This window comes from Primulina huaijiensis, chromosome 8, assembly GCF_012295235.1.
Source record: "Primulina huaijiensis isolate GDHJ02 chromosome 8, ASM1229523v2, whole genome shotgun sequence".
In the NCBI taxonomy this organism is placed as follows: domain Eukaryota; kingdom Viridiplantae; phylum Streptophyta; class Magnoliopsida; order Lamiales; family Gesneriaceae; genus Primulina; species Primulina huaijiensis.
The window spans coordinates 22,339,194-22,362,556 of NC_133313.1; the positions used below are offsets into that span (position 1 = coordinate 22,339,194).

Consider the following 23,363-nt stretch of genomic DNA (forward strand, 5'->3'; position numbering starts at 1 on the left):
ACTTGAATATTATAAATTTATTTGAAATGACGTAGAATGTTGTGAAATTTTTTTTGACATATTTACCATTATAATTATAATTATAATAAAAAGATCTAGATAGTGTAAAAGGACTTATATATGAGATAGGGGTATCACTCAACTTGAACTAAATAATTGAACAATTTATTCTCCACTCAATCAAATGTTGTGATATTTTATATCTTTACAAATTATCCAAGCTACTCGTGTCTATTTATATTCACATAACCACTCATGTTACTCTATAAGGCTGCTTTGCTAATACACGTAAAGGTTAAATGGGACCGCAACTGTACTTAGCTAAGTCCGTCACAGTGAGCTTTACAAATTAAATTAAAAATAATCCTGAAAAATATTTTTGTGCGTCTGTATATATAATATCAATGTGTTTTAATTAGATCGCCGTTAATCCAAAATTTCACTTTCGCTTCCCACGAATATCGAAACAAAAATATTGCTACTCTTTAATAAATAAATACAAAATTACATTGTTGCAAAACGTTCGATGCAACTTTCTAATCAAATTTGAAAAATAAATAAAGGATGATGGAATATGAAACAATCGAATATCAATGAAACCGAAATTCTAGTTATGAAAATGAAAGTGTGATCCCAAAGCAAGGAAAGGCTTTGGTTTGCAAAAACCAGTAAATTCCCACGAAGCCCTTTTACAGTTGCATAATACAAACATATGCAATCACAACTTGGGATTCGAGACCGAGCATTTGGCTCGGTGGTCTCATCCGGGATTCCCATGTGAGCTGCCCGAGTTGGATAACCCCCCCTTTAGATTAGGACTCTAAAAAAAACTTGGGATTTTCGTCCTTTCTGTCCACGCACTTCATAATCTGCAAGGTCCCACAAACCAATCACCAACAGAAATGGGAACAAAAGAAGAGTAAATCATTTAGCACGTCAAACCTCACGGCATTTTAGTCACATATCATCATCTGTATGTCAAGTGAAATACCAGCGTGGACTTTCATATTGACACTATCTTGTGGTTGTAACAATAAGCAAATTGGATCATTCAACCGTAGCACTGGCACCAATCTTGTCATACAATCGGTATATCAGAGTAGACTTTGACATCTGAGGTTCCCTTTCCAAGATGGCAATCACATCTTTAACTGAGATGCTCCGAGACACCCGAGGCATGACGATTTGATTTCTTAAAACTTTTCTTGCAGATGCTGCATGTACAAGACTATCAATAATCATGGCGAGAACCAGCAGTACAATTATCACAGTATCATATAAACAAACTTCGATTCAGTCGAACAACCCATGGCCCAATGCGTACCTCTAATCATTTCCCTTTATTTTGGCAAGTAAAGAATCACCTCAAGAGAGAAGTATATAAGAAGCTAAATAACCATAAAGCAAACAACATGACGTATCTATTTTGCCAACAAAGTTAACCGCAACTAAATATGACGAAAATTCCCCAACAAGATGTTACAGATTTCAAAATCCAAATAAATGCCAAGAAACGTAAAGGACGTCATCTAATTGTTGAAACAGATTTTTGTGGACTTTCTGCCCTGAATTCAAAGGAAAAAAGCAACACTCTTCGGTATTTATTGGTATAAAATTTGAAAAGCACAATCCACTTCCCCCATTTTCTCACCCAATAGAAATGATATGCTCCACAGTTTCTTTCAGTCAAATGTCACGTCTACTTTTCAAATAACGACAATGCTTCATATAAATAGCAATCCAATCTTCCTCTCTCAATCTTTGAAAATTTGAGGTATACTAGTTTTTCCAAACTCAAGCAGAGATGATTTTGGGATTGAAAAAGAAAAAAAATATTTCTCCTCACCAAAAACCATAACAAAAATCAGGATTCCTTGAATATTCTTCTCAGATTTATGGACATGCAAATTGCGTGTGATCCCAGACATTGACAAAACATACATACAAGTAGATAAAACAACATAGCGATTGAAAGGGAAATTTCTCAAGAAAAAGAAGAGGTATAGGCTCTTTCCCAAAATTCTTTATGGAGCCAACATACCAGGAGTGTTTAAAGCTGGTGAACGATCTCGTTTGTCAGCTTCTTGACTTTCCCTGGTGTTCCTCGTGGATGTGGGTAAAGGCTTTCTTGCCATGTCTTTACCAGCTTGGGAACCAGAGAGAGTTTCAGTTCCTCCCAGTTTCTGCTTGGCCTCAATCATTAACTGCCATTTTGAAAGCATGTCGCCAACTCCAGTAGCAGCACGAACAGCAACATTTGCAGCTGTAGTTCGCATCTTATCATCTTCATCCTTGTTAGCCTGCAGATAATAGAAAACTTAGAAATATATTAGGAATTCCAAACATTAGGAGAAAAAACAATTCTCAGTACCTTCGCTGATCTTGTACGGCTTTCATCCTTTTCCTTATCACCATCGACACTAGAATCACTCTCAGTCTGCATTCCACATAATAAGAAAGACATTCACTCAGTTTCTACTAAATAAAAGCGCAAAATCCACATTGAATTGCTAAAGAGTGTTCTAGAAGCTTACTTCGTTCAGTTTCTGAGATTTTTCTGTTTCTGCCTGTTTTTTCTCCCATTCTTCACGAGCTTTACGGTTGATAGTTGTGATTTTTTGCAGAACATCTGAGGTGACGATAGTTCTGTGCCTTAACTTTTCCATGTCAACTCGCTACAGTATTCATTAGAGAGTAGAAAAGATTAACTGAAACGTTTTAATCCGATAAAGGAAAGTCTTCACACAAAAAATGCTAAAAGAAGAAAAATATTTGCAAAGCAAATGAAGCAAACTATGAAAACAAACCTGTTTTGACAGTCTGATGAGATTAGCTATAATGCTGCGCATTCTCTCTTCCACACACTAAGTGTACAACACTCAACCAGAAATAAATAAATAAAGTCTGACAAGGCTTTCGTAAAAATGCAGTAATGGAGAATTCGATTTTACCAACGACAAGCACCGCTCTACATCACTGTTCATATTCTTCAAACCAGATTTTGCCACTGCCAGAGAGCAGACATAACACAAAAATTATAATATTTACGAGACCAAGTCGGATGCAGAATAAGATGTAAACAGATAATCCAAGCAAAGATGGTTCATATAGAAATATTACTTATTTCTGCCACTAGCTTCTGAAGTGGAATCTTATGCAAAATCAGCCTTTCTTCCTCTTCTTGAACAACCCGCCGAGATGCTTCTGAAGCCCGACTGTCTTCCTTGGAGCCAGAAAAAAGTTGTTCTTCTTCCTCCTATTCATGCATTTAGTTGATAAGAAAAACGAATCAATGGTTATACACAAATACAAGTAAAAATGGGTTGAGTTGATGAAAAACATAAATATTTTCCAAACATAGCGTGAAGGAGTTACCTTGAGATTAACCCCGCTTACTGCAGTAACATCATTGAGTTGTTCAATGCTTTGATCCAAAAAGGCTCCAGCCACTTTTTGCTTCTTACTGCTGAATATTTTACAATTCAGCACTACATATGCTGAAGCTTTTTATTTTCAAGCAGATTTCCTGATATGCATCAATAAATGATTTTACCTTGATGGAGGAGAAGAACCAGGAGCTTCAATTTGCTTCTTCTGGCCAACCAGAGGCTTTTTAAGGGGAGGCTTGAAGTTTCCAGGCCCGATGGAAGCAGTCAAGGAAGACATCTGAGACTCTTAGAATTAGAAAGGGGATACAAAAAGAGAGAAAGCGCTAAAAGCTAACATAATAACAGTCATGATATCTTAGAGATAAAATTTATAATAAGAAAAAAATATTTGCTCGAGCAATAAAATGTCCGAGGAAGAAAAAAATCCAATAAGCAGAAAAGTAAGATGAGGACATGGGCAATCAATTCAGCAGCTGAGTGTATCAGCCAAGCCAAGTGAAAATTTTTAACAAGGACAGCCACTCTAAGCAAAAATCTCACTGGAACTCCTCGGCTAGTAAATTGTTGTATAAAAAAATTCTAAAGCTCAATTTATTTTCTAGAAACTCACAGAGATTTCCGAGTATAGAAATAAATCATGATTTCTCCAGCTGTAGGCTCTACGAGGTCAGGTAAACTTATTGCATTACAAGTTACATGGTCCTTCTCCATGGACCACTTGCCAATAATCCTACGATTCAACATTCATGTCACATATTTTTTATTTCGGCTGAATCGAGGAGGAGGAAAACAACAATGATTAAACTAAAAACTCTAAGCCTCAACAAGATAGAGCAGTTTGGCAAAAGCCTCTTGACTTGATGGCATGTCCTCTCCTATTTATGGGAGAGGTGGTAGGTTCTAGTCCCGAACCTCCAATGAATATATCATAAAAACGATACAAAGCATGAGATTCATAGTATCAAGAATTAAATATGATAAAAATAACCTTCAGTTTTTCCATTAAATGAACAATGAAGAATTATGCAACCCATATGTAACTATCGTACTTTGGACAGAAAGAATCAATATTAGTTGCAAGCATTATTTTTACAAAGCAAAATAAAGACCTCTGGAGGTTAATGCAACCCCATATGAAAGGATAGATTACCAAAAAACTAAAAGTGTTCTATGAGAAATTACATTTAGTTCTCTCTCTGAATCTTTTTTTTCTACATATGGTGGAATAACAAAAGATAACACGCGACAAGAGGCTAAATGAATTTAAATTTTAAAACAAGTTGATAACCACAGAAAAAGTAAAATAACTCAAATGCGATAACACCTTGAAAAATTGCTCAATATATAACAATAAATGATATGCTTTTACTACGACATACGCACGTGGTTCAATCTAGTGATTAACAACAGTCAAGATAAGAAAGGTTTGAAATGTCGACCACTCACACATAGCAGCTATCCAAATGTTAAATCAGTTAGATTTTCATGTTAATATTACTTCTTTGCTTCATATGCATCAGACTGACTGCCAAAGCAAAAGTTCTTTATGCAAATCGATATATTTGCACGCATAAACCTGGTCTGAAAGCCAAACAACAAGAGTATGACAGAGAAACTAGACAGCCACATACTATTAAAAGTCGCAAAATATTATGCTCATCAAGCTGTAATAAATGAGGGCATCAAGCTTGTAATTACCATGTTTTGCGAAGAAGACAAATTTGATAACCCCAGTGAGGAATTCAACTGGGCTTTGGGTGGTAGTTCACTTGATTGATCAACCGGTTCTTGCTTTGCATATGGCATTGACGATGAAACGCCAGGGGGCGATGCCCATTCGGCTAGATTCTGTGGAAGCTCAGCGTCGCTGGTCATTTGAGTCAGTCTTCTTGCTTGCGTTTTCTTAAGATCGCTAAAAGAAGATGGCCTCTCAAACTTGGCCATGTTCATCACATTTGTATTCTGGGTTGTTGGCCCCGAGTAATTAGATATTATATTCGGATGAGCTGAAGCCTGCCTCACTTGTGAATCATGAAGCTGTGGTCGCGTAGATGTTGAAGAGCTAAAATTTTTAGCAGAAAAGGCTGAGTAATTACTCCCAGAAGTTCCAAATGTGGGAAAAGATGTTTGTGAGAAGTGTGAATGCTGCTGCTTATCAAGTCCCTGTATTGGAAACACATGATGCTTATTCTACTGACTCAAAGCACTCAAACTTGAAGTTCACAATAGAATTACTTGCAATCCTTGTGAATCAGCTTGACTTTCCACCACGTGCGATTCAACTGTATTACTATCAGCCATTGGATTTCTTAAATCTGTCAACACTTGTGCTGCAAATAAAAAAAAAGAGGTGTTTTGTCAGCAGAAAATCATTGAGGTTTATGAAACAGTTGATAAACAAGTTAGGTTTCATTAAAGAAGGCACCACTCGATGACCCTTGCAATTGCCGTCCTCCGGCTGAAGGCTGTAATTGATGCGGATTAGGGGTTGTCTGCAAGTTCTTGGCAGCCTGAATTCCATACCCTCAACTTAACCTAAACTCAACTAACAGATTTTCAAACTAAAGACAAAAGTTCATCGAACATTATACTGTCACATACCTGAGTCTGTAATTTATACACAGCCATCTTTAACATCTGATCCCCGACAAGGCTTCTCATTTGTCGGACAAAATTATCTTTAGAGATCTCGTTTTTCTGGAAAAACATACACCATTGCTATATGATATCAATAAAAAATATGAAAATTTTATAAACTTGAGGTAAGCATTCTTAAAAGGCTATTGTTTAAGAAGTGAAAAAGATCTGAAAACCACCCTAAGCTTGAAGTAGAGAGTCTGAAGTTGCATGGCTCTGTCCTTGTCCAGTTGTGGCTGTATAATAGGAAGCAACATGCCAAAAGGAACTTGTTTGTTCAACTTCACCGAGGTACCAGGCTGTTGATTACTACTTGTCAGTGACTGTTGATTACTTATACCCGAGGTTGCGGCCTGTTGGCTGTTCAACCCAGTTTCCAGAGCATGCTGATTCATTGTAGCCATGGTCTGTCCATTACTGATTCCAATATTAGATTGTTGATTTCCTTTTCCGGTAGACAAGGGTTGAAGATCATTTGATTCTGGAGCTAAGGGCACTAGATTATTTGACCCCGTTGCATTGGACTGTGGACTATTCACAGTTTGTAATCTGTACAACTCTGATTCCCTTTCTGAGTATGACTCATTGTCAGGTCCCTGGATATGGACAGGATTCTTTCCAGAAGTTATCACACCAATAGGTCGGGATGCAGGTAGAGTGTTCTGGTCATCTTGTGGTTGAGGAGAGCGATCGGCGGATAGCAAAGGAAAGTTTTTAAACTCGTGGGTTGAGTCGTCTTCCTTTGTGTCGCTTTTAAAATCAGACCCATCCTGTTGTAACTCCAATTGAGTAGGATGCTGAACCTTTGGCTCCATAGTCAAGATATCTTTCCCACTTCGAAAATTAATGTCTCCATCATGGCTAGATGTTTGCCACTGCTGAAGAAATTGACTTTCCGTACGACTGATTTCCTGAGATAAGGCTTCTGCACTTCGAATGCGTGCATTAGGGAATACAGTGTATCAAGACATGTTGAGAATCTAAAAACGAAATTGGTGGTAGGACGTCTGAATTAAGCATCAACAGTACAGTTAGATGTTAACTTGATTTTGGCCATTGTTAAAAGTGAGCCAGTCCTAAAAGCTTTCCCATTCCTACAACGTGGTATCAGGAGCAGGGCCGAGTTGGTTCCTTGCTAGTTTCAAATTTTAAAAGTATTTTTTTTCCCAAAAATGTAATTTGCACCCAATACACATTAAATCTCCGAGCTCTATACAAAATCACAGGTCAGCGAGCGAGCATATCCATCATATTCGAAAACATACCATCAAAAATTACAAGAAAAAGAACCTGAAATTCCACTGGCAATTCACCAAGTACAGGACCTGCCGCTAAATCAATACTGTAGAGCCAAAAAAAGAAAACGATTACCGCTATTGGAATCAGAAGGCTGATGTGATCTGGATGCATTGCCGCCTTCAATGTCTCTGTTCAATTCAGCTGTGAATGCATCCACGTCAGCCCCAGAATGCATTGTTTCGTCCTAGGAAACCGTCCAAGAATGAATCGAAATGAGAAAACAAAATCACCCAAAAAAAAAGCTCTCGAATGCTTGAAAACTCCAAGATCAAAGCATAAATGGACAAAGCAGTAAAGGAAAGAAAATCGTGCAGACAAATGGTGGGAAACCTCTTCTTCTTCAAGGAGTTTCATAATATTAGGATCCATCAAAATCAGCTCCTACTGTTTTGGTGTTTTCCTGAGAAAGATGAAACGGAAGTAAACAATTTAGGGCTGCGTTCTAAGATTATGAGAGAGGACGACATAACATAAAGATCAATACTTTGAAAATTAACTGAATTGTTATGTCTTCGATGCACTGGGAGAATTGAGGAAGACAAAAACGACGGCAGTGAGCTTGAATAAAAGAGATGAAAAGGGGTTTTTTAATTAAAAATTTATGACAATCCGAGCTTTGGTTGCTCCAATTTTACCAGAAACCGAGGTTTTTAGCTTTTCCGTCTTTTTCTTTTTACCGATTCAAATAACCCAATGTAAGAAAAATGGAAAAAATAATCTTAGAATCCGAGGATTGAATTTGGTAGACTTTATTAAATTCATGTAAAATATTATTTTCATTTTATGTTTTTAGTAGTTTATGGATCGAATTTTGAATTTTGTAGTTTACGAAATTTAATAATTATATTTATAGTAAAAATAGGTGCCAATCACCCATTATTATTCAGTATATGCAAACATTTGGTACTTATCTATTATTCTATTATATATTATATATTTATATATATATATATATAAATATGTGACTTTATATGTGAATTTCCCTTTTTCTCTTTATTAATGGTTTGTTTTATATTAATTGATTACTTTAAATGTGTCTTTTCTTTCTCCTTATTCATATTTTAAATATGTGTGCTTATTAGTATTTAATTTTTTATGTCTACCCACATTATAATATGTTATTTTTATCCAATGATATATTTTCATTATGTAAATTAGTATTTGGTTTTTTTATGTCTACTCACATTATAATATGTTATTTTTAATACAATGTTTTAGATTTTTTATTTACCTTTTCATTATGTAAATTAAATCTATTATATATATAAATTAATTAAAGTTTAGAAATAACTCATTATCGAATTGTGAATTTTCTTTGGTGTCTTATTAATTTTTTTCATGTCCTCATGTGACAGTTTGCTATAATTTATGTGTTTAAATTAAAGTTTTTTGCAATCGAAAATTTTTTGCGGTTTATATTTATAAATTATTTAAATAAAACACGGTAAAAAATCGTTGTGATTAGAGCCGTCAATTTGGGTTGAGTCTATCGTTTTGGCTTGCATCCCCAAACAGTTTAAGTGAGTTGAGTTGAAATTTTGTCGACTCATTTAAAAGTGAGCCTAAATGATCTCGCACGAGTTTATATTAAATATCTATATATCTAATATTATCGATTTTCAATCATGAATTCTTGATATAAAATGGAAAATATCAGTTTGATTTCAAAATTGTGATGTTACTATTTTGTCCAAAAATTATGGGTTGTTGAGATATTTTGGCAGTCACTCAAAATTGAGTGTCAAAGTTGACATTTGAGTTATATTTTTGGATTCCTGATAATATGTTCGTCAACATATTTTTTTCTTTTAGTTTTATCAGTATCGTGAGGGGTAAATATGTTTATTATAATATATAAATCTTATCATCTCTTTAAATTAATATTCACTTTCATGTTTTACAAATTATAGGACTTGGTAAAATGAGGAATAATAAATTCAAACAAACAAATAGACAAAAGTCTGGAGCGAAACCAGAATTATATGGTAGCAGAAATTAATATATAAATTTTTAGTGAATTTATCGATATCAAGATGTATAACAAATCTTATATCATAATATATAAAATTTTAACCTTATAAATGAAATAAATCAAACATATATGAAATATAAAAATTTTTATTACATAGACAATCAAGTAATTTATTATAATTGTATTTTATTCTACAAGAATTCTTGTCAAACTCAGTGATTGTGGATTTAACATCTATTAAATCATCAAACTAAAGAGCGTGTCAATTAAACTAATTGAGTAATCACATATTCTTGAATTTCCTAATTAGTTTTTTATTTTGATAATTTGTTTCATTTAATATTTTAAATTATAAGACACCGTTACTATAACTAAATACACATTTTTTTTAAATGTTCATAAGGACTCAATCACTAACTCATATGGAAAAACGTTTATTGACATACTATATTGAAAATATTCTAATTAATGCAGCACATTTGATGAAAATTTTCTAATTAATTAAGAAAAATTCATTTACAATAATCATGAAAATTGTAACGTAATAATAATGTGATCGTTATTCGGAATCAGAAAATGATATATTTTTACTTTTTTATTAAATTGTATAAACAATTCTTTCAATATTTTTAGTGGTTAAACATGTTAAATCTATTAAAATTAAATAGTAAATTTAATGATGAATATGAATGTATTAATTCAACTTTAAATTTGGGTTTCTGGATTTTGTCNCATTGATTGCAATCAGTGAAATTATTAAGAGATATATTGTTTGGTACAATAATTGTCCACGATGGGCAGGCGCTTAAGCTGTTGGTAAAACGACAAACGTTCGATCCTATATTATTCGATTGTAAAGCTAGAAGAAACATGTTGCATCAAATTTTAGTTTTGAATTGATCACTTACATGTTACTCGATTTTTAAATTTAGAAGCATTCTACAGTTTTCAAATATTATTATATATTGAATTATAATATATCCTTTTCAAATTGGATAAATATATAATAAAACTCATATAAATATTATCAACAAAAATATTTAAATGAAAATATTAGATTTGTCGATAATCAAAATAAGAAAAAAAACAAATTTTGATCCTTGAGTGAGAAATAAGATATTTAAATAAATTTATAATTGCCACAATGAAATATTGCACCTACATGCATTTATCATTGTATTTTACAACTAAAATGTTAAAAAAAGTTTCCACATATTATTTTTATATCATATTTAAAATAATTATGAATCCTAATTTTTATTATATTGAGTTGGCCTTTGTTATGAAAAATAATTTGAAAATTCTTATATCTATGTATATCATATATTAATAAATCAATCTAAATCCAGGTAATAAAAAACTACAAAATGAACTTATTCATCTTCAATGTAGTAATAAAAAACTACAAAATGAACTTATGCATCTTCAATGTACACAAATTATATAGTAAAGATATATGTCAATTAAGACAATGAAATAGAATATATATTCACATATAACAAAATATATAGACAAGAAAAACAATAAATAAAAATATTTTTCTAGATATAAATATTTTTTATAACTTTTACAGTGATTTGGAGAAGATAAAAGAGAAAAAATATTAACTCTTTTGGATTACACAAAAAATAGAAATGGAAGAAGTTTTTGTCATACAATAAATTCAATTTCCAAATTAAATGTTTACTATAAAGTTATATTTACCGATCAAACTTTATAAATGCACTGAATTTTTCTCAAGATAAGGGTACACAAATGTTCCCGTTAAGATATTTAAACAATTAGAAAAATTAAATATATTATTTTTCTGGAGGTAATACCAATACGACATTAGTAATTTGATTATGCTAATTATACTTATGAGTTAATATGAAATATTAAAATAAGTGTCATAAGAGTCAGTAAAAAGATGATTTATTGTCAAAAATATTATTATTATAAATTACAAATAAATGACAACATTTAATCATTTTTTTTTTAAATCAATCCATCAGTACTTTTTATGTGATGATAGATTGTTATAATAATTAGGGGTGAGCATTCGGTCGGTTCTGTTATCGACCGAACCGAATTAGTCATAACCGGATCGAACCGAAATATTTAGCAATAACCGAACCGACCGAATTAATTTTCATAACCTATGAAAACCGAACCGAATTAACCGATTAGTTTTAAAAAAAATTTGTGATTTAATTTTAATTATATATGTAATTTTTTTGAACACTACAGTCTACACAAATGCATAAAAACATAAAATCACATACATCACAGATTTTTCTTTAGAATTAGGACTGATTTTAAAATTAAAAATATATTAAAATTGATAAATAATAAAAATTTATTAAATAATAGTATTTATTATATCGGTTAATTCGGTTAACCAATTTCAAAATTTTGAAAACCGTAACCGAACAAAATTTTTTTTATTTTGAAAACCGAATTTCCGAAATAACCGACCGAATTTTCGAATTGATTAGGTTCGGTCGGTTAATTCGGTTTAACCGAGATTTTGCTCACCCCTAATAATAATATGTAGTTTATATGTTATCGAGTATAAGTGTCTAATAAATTAAATGTGATTAAGAAGTAGAAATTGTTGTCAATTTACATGAAATAGAATAATAATCAAACAACATTGTAAATAAAAAATTGCATATCATTGATTGTAAAAAAAGATTGTAATAATTGAATATTATAATAAAATATATGCATTATTGAGAGAATATGACAAATAACAAAAGGAAACAATATAATAAAAAGATATGACAAAAATTTAAGTAGCCCAAATATTTTTTTAAAATTAAAAAAAATGTTTTTTTTCAAATTAGTTACATAGGTTAATTAACACGAATTGTCAAAATTTACAATACTATTAACATTATCTTTTGTTAAGTTAACTAATTTTATTTCAGATTCTAATTAGTTCACGTGCAACGTACGTACATTATTTCTAGTATACATATATGTGTGTGGCTAATATTTAATTTGGTAAATTAATGCGACCAATTAATTAGTCAAAATCCAAATACCCACTAGACTGAAATTTGATCAGACTCTAAATCGTCCTCTCAAAGGAAAAGACCAATGATTTTTTTAATAATGGAACTTTACGATATTTAAATGTATATCTTTTGGGCATGCACATTTTGTACACAAACGAATAAAAACTAGAAAAAACTTGGCATTTTTTCATCAGCACATAAAAATATCAATATTTGTGATGGGTGTTCATGATATTCAATAGACTAAAAATGAAAGTAGATTAGATAAAATTTTCAATCCACATATTACCTCACAACTAATCAACCCTGAGGCAGAATCTAACATGCTCCATTCTCCTCTGACGGGCCAATAGTTGAGCACATCCGCAGCCTCTGCTCCGGTGCACATGCAGTTACTATACAACATTGTACAAGGAATCCAAACCAAGTAAAGTGACGCATGAACTAGCTCGTCATACCTTACAGGCTCGAAGACATTTGGTCTTTTGGCATGTGATTTCTTTGTTTATCATGCCAAACTATGTATATCAGGAATTGTGATAGTGGTTTCATTCTTAAAAAAATTAACTATGAGGCAACAACAGTACATAATTGTAATAGATTGTCGTGTGTGAGGTTGAGATCATTTTCTCTAAAATGTCACCATTAATTTCTCAACATGCATGTGACATTATGAGTACTCGCACTCAAGAAATACATATGCGGCTTGAGAGTCTGTTTCAATCTATACTCGAGTAAAGTTAAACTCTAGACAAAAATAATTTGACTGCAATCCGAGCTTCGCTGAAGAAAATTTCATGCTATATCACACGTGTTTATATGGAAGGGAATCAAGCCATGAATCCTTTGGTTAGCTCGTGAGGCTCATATTCATAAATTTGTTAAAGTTTTTTATAATATCATAATATTTTGAGCTGTATAAAACTAAATAGAACTGATTTACCCTATTTACATTGTAAAAAGTCATAGTTGTATCTCTCCGGAGGCTCGAGTTAGTCTCACTCTTTTTTTTATTTATTTATATACCATTAGGAGTCTGTCAAACTCTCTCATCTGACCGTGTGGTGTTTTATTTAAAAAGAAAAAAGAAATAGATATGCAGCGGTCAGTTAATAGGATCCAACTTCTTATGATGAAAAGGACGAGTTACAGAATAAATCAATGCGATCGAAAATAAGTACATATATAAGAACCTTAATTACCAACAATCTTACATATATAGCAACGTCGAATATTAGCATTTAATGGGGCAAAGTACTGTTTGCGGTTCACAGAAGCAAATTAATCTTTGAATCCTGGATATAAAAGGGCTCGCTTTCCCAAAGCGCTAGCTAGCAGCTGCAGATGCATTCATTTCTATCCATTTTCTGCAGCAAGAAACGAAATTTAAATGCATTTAATTGCAATGCCCATCTCACAGTCCAACAACAATCAAGTGTGCTGCGTTGATAAAATTAAAAACCACACCATCTTCATCATGACTCATCATTTTTCCATTAAATACCTCTCATTTAAAAACTTTATGCTTATNGATTAATATCAATGTTTTTGCTGTTGGTGGTGATCGGAACTGCTGCTTTTGGTTACGCCAGTAAAGGGAGTACCTCCTCAAATCCTGGTAAATTTTTCTGTTCATTTGTTCAAATTAAGGACAGCCGTGTTCTGTTATCTACTACTGTACTAAAAAAAAATTCGCGGAGTTCATTTTATATTGCTGGGGCTATAACTTTGGTCAATTTTGATGGAGGAAAGGCCAATAATCGATCTAATTTTCCCGTTCTGATTTTTGTGTTTACGTACCATTTTGGGAAAGTATATATATAATATATATCCATCCATTTCTTATCTGCATGAGAAGTTATAAGGTAATTTCTTTATTTCAAGATTCCCTTAATTATTGATTGAGTAAATTGCATGTTAGTGGTAGATGAGATCCTGTTTATGTGGTCACTACTCTCACTTCATTTCAACGGGTAAGATCTTGTCACACATACCACTTCCAAAAAAAAATGGGTCATATATATACATGGGCAAATCTTTGCCATCCATCCTATCATGGGGCAATGCCTACATGGGTAGGATGAAATAAACCCATGTTAGTGATGATGATTAATTGCAGGTATGACTTGGGTGAGCAATGAGAAAGCACTGGCATCTCCTTTCAAATTTAGAAAACTTAAGGTACACTTTGTTCTTCTTTCCCACACTAATAAATTTCGGATAATTACCATCTCAAATGTTTCTCTTAATTATCTTGAATTACGGTAAAAATCTATATCCAGCATCATGGTCGGGGCCACACATGTTAATTTACAGACCCTTTGGACCAATTTCATTGCTGAAAAAAAGAAGGAAATTGGTATAAAAAAAATGTTAATTATATTAGTTTTATATCCCGAATTCCGAAAATCGAAAATTTTGCTATATATGCATATAAAAAGGATATTTTAATTGGTATTTATATGGTGTGCACTTATAAAACTTATATACTCTTACTTTAGGAACAAGATCCCACAGCAGAGGTGTTTTTTATTAAATGACGTATCTCTTATTACTTTTTCTTTTATAATTTTTGCAACTCTTTTTTAAAAAAAATATTAATAAAAATTTAATTTTTTTGTTACAAATATGTGATTCCGAACGAACAAGAAAAAACGACGATACATGTAATTTTTTTTAATATTATAGTTCTTTTAAAAAAAATATTTTCTCTTTTTTAATCTTGTTATTTTTTTATTTAGAAGTTAAAATTTTATTAATCACATATTTGTAACAAAAATAAAATTAGCGTCTAAATACAGGTAATATATATATATATANATAAAATTTTAACTTCTAAATAAAAAATTAACAAGATAAAAAAAAGATAAAATAGTTTTTTTAAAAGAACTATAATATTAAAAAAAATTTACATGTACCGTCGTTTTTTTCTTATTCATTCGGAATCACATATTTGTAATTACAAAAAAAATTAAATTTTATTAACATTTTTTTAAAAAAAAGAATTGAAATAATTATTAAAAAAAAGTAATAAGAGAGACGTGATTTTACTCCCACAATATATATTTGTAACCAAAAAGGAAATTATAACTTTAAATTGGATTATTAATCACATATTTTAATATAAAAAATATAATTTTGATTTTAAAATAATTAAAATATAAAAATATCTTTTTTTAAAAAAATAAAAAAATATTTTTAATAGACATCACCCTCTGCTGTGGAGAACCCACAGCAGAGGATCTTAATCTCTTACTTTATGACTAACTATTTCATCATTAAAATTAAGAGATTTTTCAATGTAAAAATGTAAATATTCGGTAGTGCAGATGTAAATAGTTTCTTCAACGCAAAACAATATTTGATCTTTTTTACGCAACGTATCGAGAGGTTTTATAAATATTTTTAAGATAATATTTTTTTTATCTTTTATTTAATGTAGGAAAAATTGAAAATATCATGCTGCATGGCCTTTTTTTTTTTTTTTTTTTTTTTTTTTTTTTTNATTTGCCTTTCGATTTTTGTAATTTAAATTATTTTTTTTCAGAGTGTTGGTTTGACATTATACACATAAACATCAGACATGTGCATTAGAAAAATCACGAAATTTGCGAGGATAGATTTCCCTTTTTAACGTAATATCTTAGAAAAGAAGAAAAATTTGTATCCTGAGTTTGAGGTTCTGAATCCAGACCGTGTTGAATTAATTACTATGGTCGGAAAGGTGCAACTTAGAACTCGATCTATAAAACATCACATGTTTAACGTACAACTGCTAATATATATTCTTAATATTTTCCTTTCTCATCAACCAATCTACAGGATGAAATGGATCCTCGGGTCTCAAATGATGCCAGCGAAATCAACTTGGAAGATTATCGTCCTATCGATCCAGTTCCGAGTTCGAAGGCTTCCATTCGACCCGGACCTGTCCAGCATGGTACCCCGTTGATGCCATACATCCCCAAACCAGAACCTTCTCCTCCTCCCTCTCAACTCAAGCATGGTGGGCATCCTTAGCTCATCACTTTCATAACATGAACTTGGTTATTATTAATTACCCTTTAAGGAATAAATGAAGTTGTACTGACATTACACATAATTTAGTATCTTTTTATGTCGTGTTGTTGTTATTATATATATATATATATATATAGACACACACACACACACACACAATTATAATAATTACAGATTGTAGTTGAAACAATATATTAGAAAAAAAAAAAACAAAGCAGAAAGAATAAAGAATAAAGTTCAGCAATAGAAGAATAATGAGGTTTGCAAAGAATAATGAGCTTCGCAGTAGAATTAATAGACACACGTACAGTTTAGCAGACTCAACACTCTATTAACAGAGTCAAATTCCTTACGCAGCAAATGAGCAAAAATGTGATACAGAATTTAATAAACCCTATTTGGTAGCAGCGTGAAATAGAATTCTAATTTCTGAATTTGTCGTACAGAATTTATGTATTTGTGAAAACACAGGTTAGTCATGGACACTCTAATACGCATATTAGTCATCAGTATTTTGAAAGTTTAATGTACGTCTATATCTTTGGATACAATGTTCGATTCGAAAAGAAGTTAAAAGGCAAGTTACCACTTTAAGCAAATAGAAGATAGTAATTCGTGAATATCATAAAGTACCTTTTGAATCCATTGAAGTAAAATTGCTAAAAATCAAAGATGATATAGAGTTAGATTCCTCTTAGATTTAGTATGTGAATTGTAAAATATAATCCATATTTATAAGCTTAAATTTCCTTGAAATTTAGTATGTATAAAAATGTAATCCGTAGACCATATATATAATCTAAAATTAAATTCGTGCATATTTTTTGCATTAAAGAATATAATTTAAAATAAGGAAAGAGAGGTTAATAAAAACAAATTTTTTTTTTTTTTGGGTTCAAAAGGATATGGCGACGTTGATCCCACTGCTGGTTGAGGAATAAAACATTATTTAATCACTAAAAAAGTCAAAATAGGAGGCCCCTATAAACTCTCCTTATTACATTTAGTTAAGCTCAGTCTCCAAAAAGTTAAATTAGTACATTTAATTCTGTTATCATTATGCAAAAAGGTTGAGTAGCTTTGGCTCTTTGTTACCAACCTTCTTCTTAAACTTATCTCTTCCTATTTTCGGTGATAATTCGGATAATCCGGACCCGAACGATGCCGTGTTCTCTCCGCCGCCACCCCATGGTGGATATTCCGTGATGGCGATGCCGTTGGTTCCATGCACTAGGAGTTTAGCACCTAATTGATCTTTGTCAGCTTTCGAAGGCAGGATTCCGGCGGGAAACGGCCTCAGAGATCCGCCGGAGAGAACTGTCTCCACTGCCGCTTGGCAGATGTTCCAATTCCCGGTTGACAACAGCCCCACCGCCCCGTTCACTGGGTTCACGGAACGCCCACATGCCTCAAACAGCAGAGATTGAAACAGAGCTGTTTCAACAAGAGGAGGATTCGAAAACTTTTAAGAACACAGATACACAACAAATTGTACGATCATCCATCGGAATCAATATGTACTCACCGGGTCTACTGTGTTGAGGGACGGCAGAAATGAAGGACATGAGGTCGCTGCGGCCGAAGAATTTTGAAACGAAGAGGGTCGCGTTGGCTTGGGCTTGTGGGGTTTCGATCCAATCCAAACACGGCCTTAGTATGCATTGGTCGCTGCAACCTCTCCTCAGAACTCTGCAGCCATTGCAGCTCATCTTGTGAGGGAATGAGAATCTTGGTTTCTGCTTAATCTTTTCGTTTTCCTCCGAGATTTCTTGAACTCAAAGGAAAACAAGAACAGAGAGGGTGAAAGGAGTGAATTTTGGAGTTAATTATAAGACACTAAAAGTTTGGAGTAAGGGTTCAAGTTTAAAAGTAACCCTGGTTGGGTTAAGATATAGGGCGTGTTTGGGGTTGACGCCTCTGGCTTTGAGGTTAGGAAATTAAATAGCATTTTATTTCGAAAATACTCTGTCAGACACATGTACAAGATATGAAGACTATAAATTAAGTCGTTTTTTCGTATAAATGTAAGAAGATAGATATACCTCAAGAATCGAGTATTTTAAAATATGTTCGATAAATGAATTAGGTTATTTTATTTACTATTAAAATATTTTTTTATATTTGTTATCGAAGAAGCACATATATATATATATATATATATTTATTTTATTTACTATTAAAATATTTTTTTATATTTGTTATCGAAGAAGCACATATAAATATATATTTATTTACTATTAAAATATTTTTTTATATTTGTTATCGAAGAAGCACATATATATATATATATATATATTTATTTTATTTACTATTAAAATATTTTTTTATATTTGTTATCGAAGAAGCACATATAAATATATATTTATTTACTATTAAAATATTTTTTTATATTTGTTATCGAAGAAGCACATATATATATATATATATATATTTATTTTATTTACTATTAAAATATTTTTTTATATTTGTTATCGAAGAAGCACATATAAATATATATTTATTTACTATTAAAATATTTTTTTATATTTGTTATCGAAGAAGCACANATTATTATTATTTTTTGACATACTTGGTAATTCGTGCGATAGGAAATGAATGAAGAAGCCAAACGCAGTCCTTGTTAGTGAAGTTGGTGGAGGATGTGATGTGATGGGAAGAGAATATCTTGTTCCAAACTATGGGTTCGAGCGGCTCCGTGTTTCCGCGGCTTTTCAGAAATGGGAGACTGATTCTCCACCCTTGGATTTTTATATTTTGTCTTCTTTTGCTTTTTGTTGCTTTCCACGTACACACTCCATTATGTTAATTCAAACATTTTTTCCATCCTCCAATTCTTGGGTGGGCCGTTGACTTTTTTTCTTGACTTTTGACCTTTTGATTTTTCATTTTGAGAAATTATAAATTATATTGATAAGTTTTAGGTTTTTGGTTTTTCCCCGTCTCCCTCCTACGCTCAATTTTATATATATTAGTAACGTGACACACGCTAAGTGTATATAATATTATATATAAATATTATTTATTGTTTATGTATAGTATAATATATTTTTATTTCGAATATTTGTTTTAAACCTAAGAAAAATTGATTAGATATGTTAAAAGTACTAAGAAGTATATAAAATGAAATCTTTATTTATGTTAAATATTGGAGTAAAATTGAAAAGATTTTTTTTGTGTCTTTTTTCATTGACTCTTTTTATATTATATATATGTTAATGTCCGGCCCAAATCTCACATTGCTTCGGCCCGATCTCTCCACCCATGTTTGTCTGTTTATTCCTGATCATCACTTCGTTAATCGGCCTGCAAGAAAATTTAATAAGACCACCGATATTTTATTGATGTATATGTATGATACTAAGAATTCATGGATCCTGAGAAAGAAGTCATTACAATGTTATAATATTGTGTCGAAATAAATGTAAATATATTTTCACAAACCGTATCTCGATAAATTTCACATAATTTTATTATCGAATATNNATATATATAGACACACACACACACAACATATCAAATTAATAAAGATAAATTTTCGGATTTTTTAAAGTATGAATAGTTACGAACAAACGAGAAAATTTCTGGTTAGTCTATGCTTCACGTGAAATTATTTTCACATTTCTAAAATCATCACATCATAATTTACTAGAAATCTAAATATTGAAATTTGATGACTATGAGAAAAACACTTCAGATGTAATCTAACATAGATTTTTTCCGTCAAATCCGAAGTATATGGTCTCTAGATCAGCTTAGGGAAATGGTTATCCCGTGTAGTCAGTCAGACTCTGAAATGTCAACTATATTAACCTCACTGGCCACTTTTTGTTGGTAGCCGACTTCCTTTAATGTACCGCCAGTCAATATTTTCATACTGAGGCTAGTCAAATATTGAAAATTTAAAATTAGGCAAGCTACATTACGAATTAAAGTCATATTAAACCACCATTAGTTTAATTTAGTTGTTCATGGAAGTTGAACGAACCACTTTTTTTCACCCAATAAAAAATAAAACACTTGAATATAAAATTTCTTAAATGTTGAAATTTTAAATAAACCGTGCATCGAATGTGTTCCTTTTTTTTTCCCTTGGTGCGACTAGAATTAACCAAAGAACAAAAATTAGTTTAATGTGTGAGCACAATCTCAATCCGATCCGATCCGATCCATTAAAAAATATGATTTTTTTATATAATACTGTAGATATGGACTGTCTATAGTGTCAATGCTATATACCAACTCTTTTAATTTAAATTGTTATATATAAATTTAAACTTTATTTACTAAGAGGGTATTATTTGGACGGAGAAACCTAAACTACAAGGTGATGGATCAGTTCAATACATTAAAAACAAAAAGAACGTGTAACATGTTGATTGATATAGAAGAGCTCAATCCTCGAGAAAGTATTTAATTTAAATGCTAAAATGAATATATAGGCTTATTAAACTTTGTAATTTTATTTGGACCTGGACCAAGTATTTGATTACAAAATTTAATTTTATAACTTATATAAATTAAATCATTTAAATATCCTATAATTAAATACGCCTATGTGTATGTCGCATGCAAATAATGTATTTATAATTTTAAAAAGATTTTAAGGTTTAACAAACCGTAAATGAAAGTGATTCATAATTACGTATAGCTAGCTTTGGATATACATGGTGAAAAGCCCAAACAACATACGTAAAATATGAAACACGTGTGCCAATTTTTATGTACTAGATTCTTAAAACCATACGTGCACGCTTTCTTTTCGGTTTATTTTTCCATTCCAATTTTTGCACGTCTTCACATATGTACATTTCTGTGAGAAATTAGTAAATAACATGTTGTAAAAGTTAGTATTATATATGAACTTAAAACTCGATTGAAATTTAAAGCAATATTAATTCAGAAAGGATAATTTAAAGTATATCAAAAAATTATGCAACTATATATGAGTATTTTGATGATATCATTTTNGTAAGATATGATTCTGGCGGCTGGCTCCGCTTCTGGGAGAAATAATAAAAATCTAGAACTTGATCAAAAACTTATTCATTCAATCTGCAGTTTTCTTTTCTGATTAATAAAAATGCATTTATTTCGGTTATAATATACATTTATAATGTATTTATCAATATTTTTTAGCTTTTTCATTTCAAATACTTATTTTTTCATTGTTCTCCACTCTCGTTTTCAAATTAACTTGTTTTCCTAATTGAATTGTGATCCAATGTATTTATTAAACAAAAAATGAAAAATAATTATTTCATGCAAAATAAATATAGATTACAGTTGAGGCATCCCATCGAAAAAATTTTACTTTCTAATCTGTCATTATGCTGTCAAGTACTGTTGGCATTATGGATTTCATAATCAATTTTTTTTCTTGCAAACAACGTAATTTGAATATTTCCAACATGCGGACTGTTAAAAATGCTAATATACCAAAAATTTTAATGAGAAATAATGAAAAACGCCTTTACTGAAGTAGGCAATCTCTCCAATTACAAATAATAATCTGTGACTGAGATCTATTCCAAACTATATTAACACAAACTAAATTTCCAGCTACCAAGAAAAAATAAATAATAATACTAATAATAATAAAACGAATTTTCAAAGTAAGATCCTAAATTCTGCAGATAAGCTAAGTCAATCCTCTCAAAAGATTTCCATCTTCAGTGGCAGCGATAGGCGGGATTTCTTCGCGGGGTGGGGGCTTTCTGCTTCGTCTTCAATCCCGGAGCCGAAACCCGGCCGGAATTCCGGCAAAGCTGGCAAGTTCAAATCGAAGTCCCTGTGAGTAATCGTGGAGCCCACACCTTCCGAAGACGTCACCCCGCTGCTTCCCGCACGAGCGGTGGCGTGGTTGGTTGCCGCACCGCCTTCGTAGTGGCATCGCTTGTGGCCTCCCAAAGCCTGCCCTGTGGGAAAGCGCTTGTGGCAGATCGAGCACTCGTGGGTCTTCCCGCTTCCCGCCGCAGAGTTAGTTGTGGTGGCGGTGGTGGCCGAGGCGGAGGTAGTTGACTGCTCATCCCCACCGCCAAGCTTGCGATGGCTGGCCTTGTGCCCCCCCAAAGCTTGGTAGGACCCAAATTCCTTGTCACATACGGAACACTTGTAGACCAATTTAACCGGCTGAAGCGGTGGAGGCCGAGTCAGAGGCTGTAAGTGCTTAATAATCTGTGATGTAGCGGCAGAAGTAGAAGTAGAAGCAGTAGATGGTCCGCCACCACCACGAGCGAGCATAATGAGACAAAGAGCCAAGTACTCCTCCTCCGTGGGCTCTTGACGTTCGTCGACACTGCGCGGACGCTTGGATCGCTTGCCTTTGGTCCAAGACTCAAGATAACTTAAACTGGGGTTGCTGTCGAAATGAAACGACTTGTTAGGAGCGGTGGGTGAGTTCAAAGCTTCAAGCGCCATTTCAAGATCGATCTAAAACCTAAACAAGTTTGTTTCTTGAATACAAAGAGGGAATTAAATTCTGTTCCGGAGATCAATAACAGAAAGATGAATGAATATATTGAGCAAGAGTTTCTGTTGTATATAAATAGCATGAGAAAAGGGAAAAGGAGTGGGAAGATGCGTGACAGGTGTGAGGAAAGTAAGACAGTTACACAGCTATGTATCTTTTTGAATACTTCACTTTTTTTCTAAAAAAAATATTGAGTGTAAGCTAGCTTTACTTCTTTAGCTCATAGCCAAGTGGAAGAAACGTGGAGTTCAGAGTAAGTGAACTTTGTGGGTAGCCGACTCAGTCCAAGTCAAACCTTCCACGCGCCTCTTTCTAAAATGCTCCACTTGTACAATTGGAATCGAATATTCTATTCTTTAATTATATTTTAGGTTTTTTTTTCTCAACCTTTACTACAATCATCTCTCGAAAGTTTTTTCAAGAGTTGGATAGAATACTTCTGCAAGTTGTAAAGGCATAGTTTGTTCTTTGTCCGAGTTCAATAAACATTTTAATTCTGTCATTTTGTTTGTGAAGCTACTAGTTGTTCACCTTCAAACTATTTGGGGCGCAAAGTGTACGGATCATTCAGCTCG

At 32.2% G+C, this 23,363-nt stretch overlaps 4 protein-coding genes across 9 annotated transcripts; 1 reads left to right on the forward strand and 3 right to left on the reverse strand.

The window, feature by feature from the left end:
- Positions 1-491: 491 nt before the first annotated feature.
- Positions 492-7,916, reverse strand: LOC140982599 (transcription initiation factor TFIID subunit 4b-like). Of its 6 annotated transcripts, none has more exons than XR_012176314.1 (17): positions 7,656-7,910; positions 7,398-7,509; positions 6,206-6,951; positions 5,991-6,086; positions 5,815-5,899; positions 5,625-5,719; positions 5,088-5,552; positions 3,554-3,666; positions 3,376-3,466; positions 3,121-3,256; positions 2,952-3,007; positions 2,808-2,864; positions 2,535-2,675; positions 2,372-2,437; positions 2,042-2,300; positions 943-1,214; positions 492-869 (listed from the first exon to the last, which is right to left on the reverse strand). XR_012176314.1 is itself a non-coding variant. In XM_073449170.1 (17 exons), the coding sequence occupies exons 2-17, from the start codon at positions 7,692-7,694 to the stop codon at positions 1,048-1,050; spliced, it is 2,724 nt and encodes a 907-aa protein (XP_073305271.1). In that variant the 5' UTR covers positions 7,695-7,725; positions 7,811-7,916; the 3' UTR covers positions 492-1,047. The 6 variants fall into 6 exon arrangements, 5 of the variants coding, with proteins under 5 accessions (XP_073305271.1, XP_073305270.1, XP_073305273.1 ...); XM_073449170.1 differs by having other exon boundaries at positions 492-1,214; positions 7,656-7,725; positions 7,811-7,916; XM_073449169.1 differs by having other exon boundaries at positions 492-1,214; positions 7,656-7,725; positions 7,823-7,907.
- A 5,915-nt stretch (positions 7,917-13,831) lies between these two features.
- On the forward strand, positions 13,832-16,419 carry LOC140982339 (uncharacterized). Its single transcript, XM_073448818.1, has 3 exons — positions 13,832-13,917; positions 14,419-14,480; positions 16,122-16,419. Exons 1-3 carry the CDS (start codon positions 13,842-13,844, stop codon positions 16,317-16,319), a joined length of 336 nt encoding a protein of 111 aa, XP_073304919.1. The 5' UTR covers positions 13,832-13,841; the 3' UTR covers positions 16,320-16,419.
- An 873-nt stretch (positions 16,420-17,292) lies between these two features.
- Positions 17,293-18,141, reverse strand: LOC140983225 (LOB domain-containing protein 37-like). Its single transcript, XM_073450178.1, has 2 exons — positions 17,845-18,141; positions 17,293-17,753 (listed from the first exon to the last, which is right to left on the reverse strand). Exons 1-2 carry the CDS (start codon positions 18,026-18,028, stop codon positions 17,377-17,379), a joined length of 561 nt encoding a protein of 186 aa, XP_073306279.1. The 5' UTR covers positions 18,029-18,141; the 3' UTR covers positions 17,293-17,376.
- Positions 18,142-21,774: 3,633 nt separating this feature from the next.
- On the reverse strand, positions 21,775-22,924 carry LOC140982265 (zinc finger protein ZAT10-like). Its single transcript, XM_073448720.1, has one exon. It carries the CDS (start codon positions 22,734-22,736, stop codon positions 21,972-21,974), a length of 765 nt encoding a protein of 254 aa, XP_073304821.1. The 5' UTR covers positions 22,737-22,924; the 3' UTR covers positions 21,775-21,971.
- Between the last annotated feature and the right edge of the window lie 439 nt (positions 22,925-23,363).

What these genes read in the sequence shown, in the direction of transcription:
- LOC140982599 (XM_073449170.1), bottom strand. Translation starts at nt 7,694, where the DNA reads ATGGATCCTAATATTATGAAACTCCTTGAAGAAGAAGAG. An exon ending in TGTCTTCTTCGCAAAACATG is followed by an intron (nt 3,667 to 5,087) that starts GTAATTACAAGC and finishes TAAGAGTCTCAG; the next exon opens with ATGTCTTCCTTGACTGCTTC. An exon ending in TCATCAGACTGTCAAAACAG is followed by an intron (nt 2,676 to 2,807) that starts GTTTGTTTTCAT and finishes TGAATACTGTAG; the next exon opens with CGAGTTGACATGGAAAAGTT.
- LOC140982339 (XM_073448818.1), top strand. Translation starts at nt 13,842, where the DNA reads ATGTTTTTGCTGTTGGTGGTGATCGGAACTGCTGCTTTTGGTTACGCC. An exon ending in GAGTACCTCCTCAAATCCTG is followed by an intron (nt 13,918 to 14,418) that starts GTAAATTTTTCT and finishes GATTAATTGCAG; the next exon opens with GTATGACTTGGGTGAGCAAT. An exon ending in TCAAATTTAGAAAACTTAAG is followed by an intron (nt 14,481 to 16,121) that starts GTACACTTTGTT and finishes ACCAATCTACAG; the next exon opens with GATGAAATGGATCCTCGGGT.
- LOC140983225 (XM_073450178.1), bottom strand. Translation starts at nt 18,028, where the DNA reads ATGAGCTGCAATGGCTGCAGAGTTCTGAGGAGAGGTTGCAGCGACCAA. An exon ending in CCCTCAACACAGTAGACCCG is followed by an intron (nt 17,754 to 17,844) that starts GTGAGTACATAT and finishes TTGTTGAAACAG; the next exon opens with CTCTGTTTCAATCTCTGCTG.
- LOC140982265 (XM_073448720.1), bottom strand. Translation starts at nt 22,736, where the DNA reads ATGGCGCTTGAAGCTTTGAACTCACCCACCGCTCCTAACAAGTCGTTT.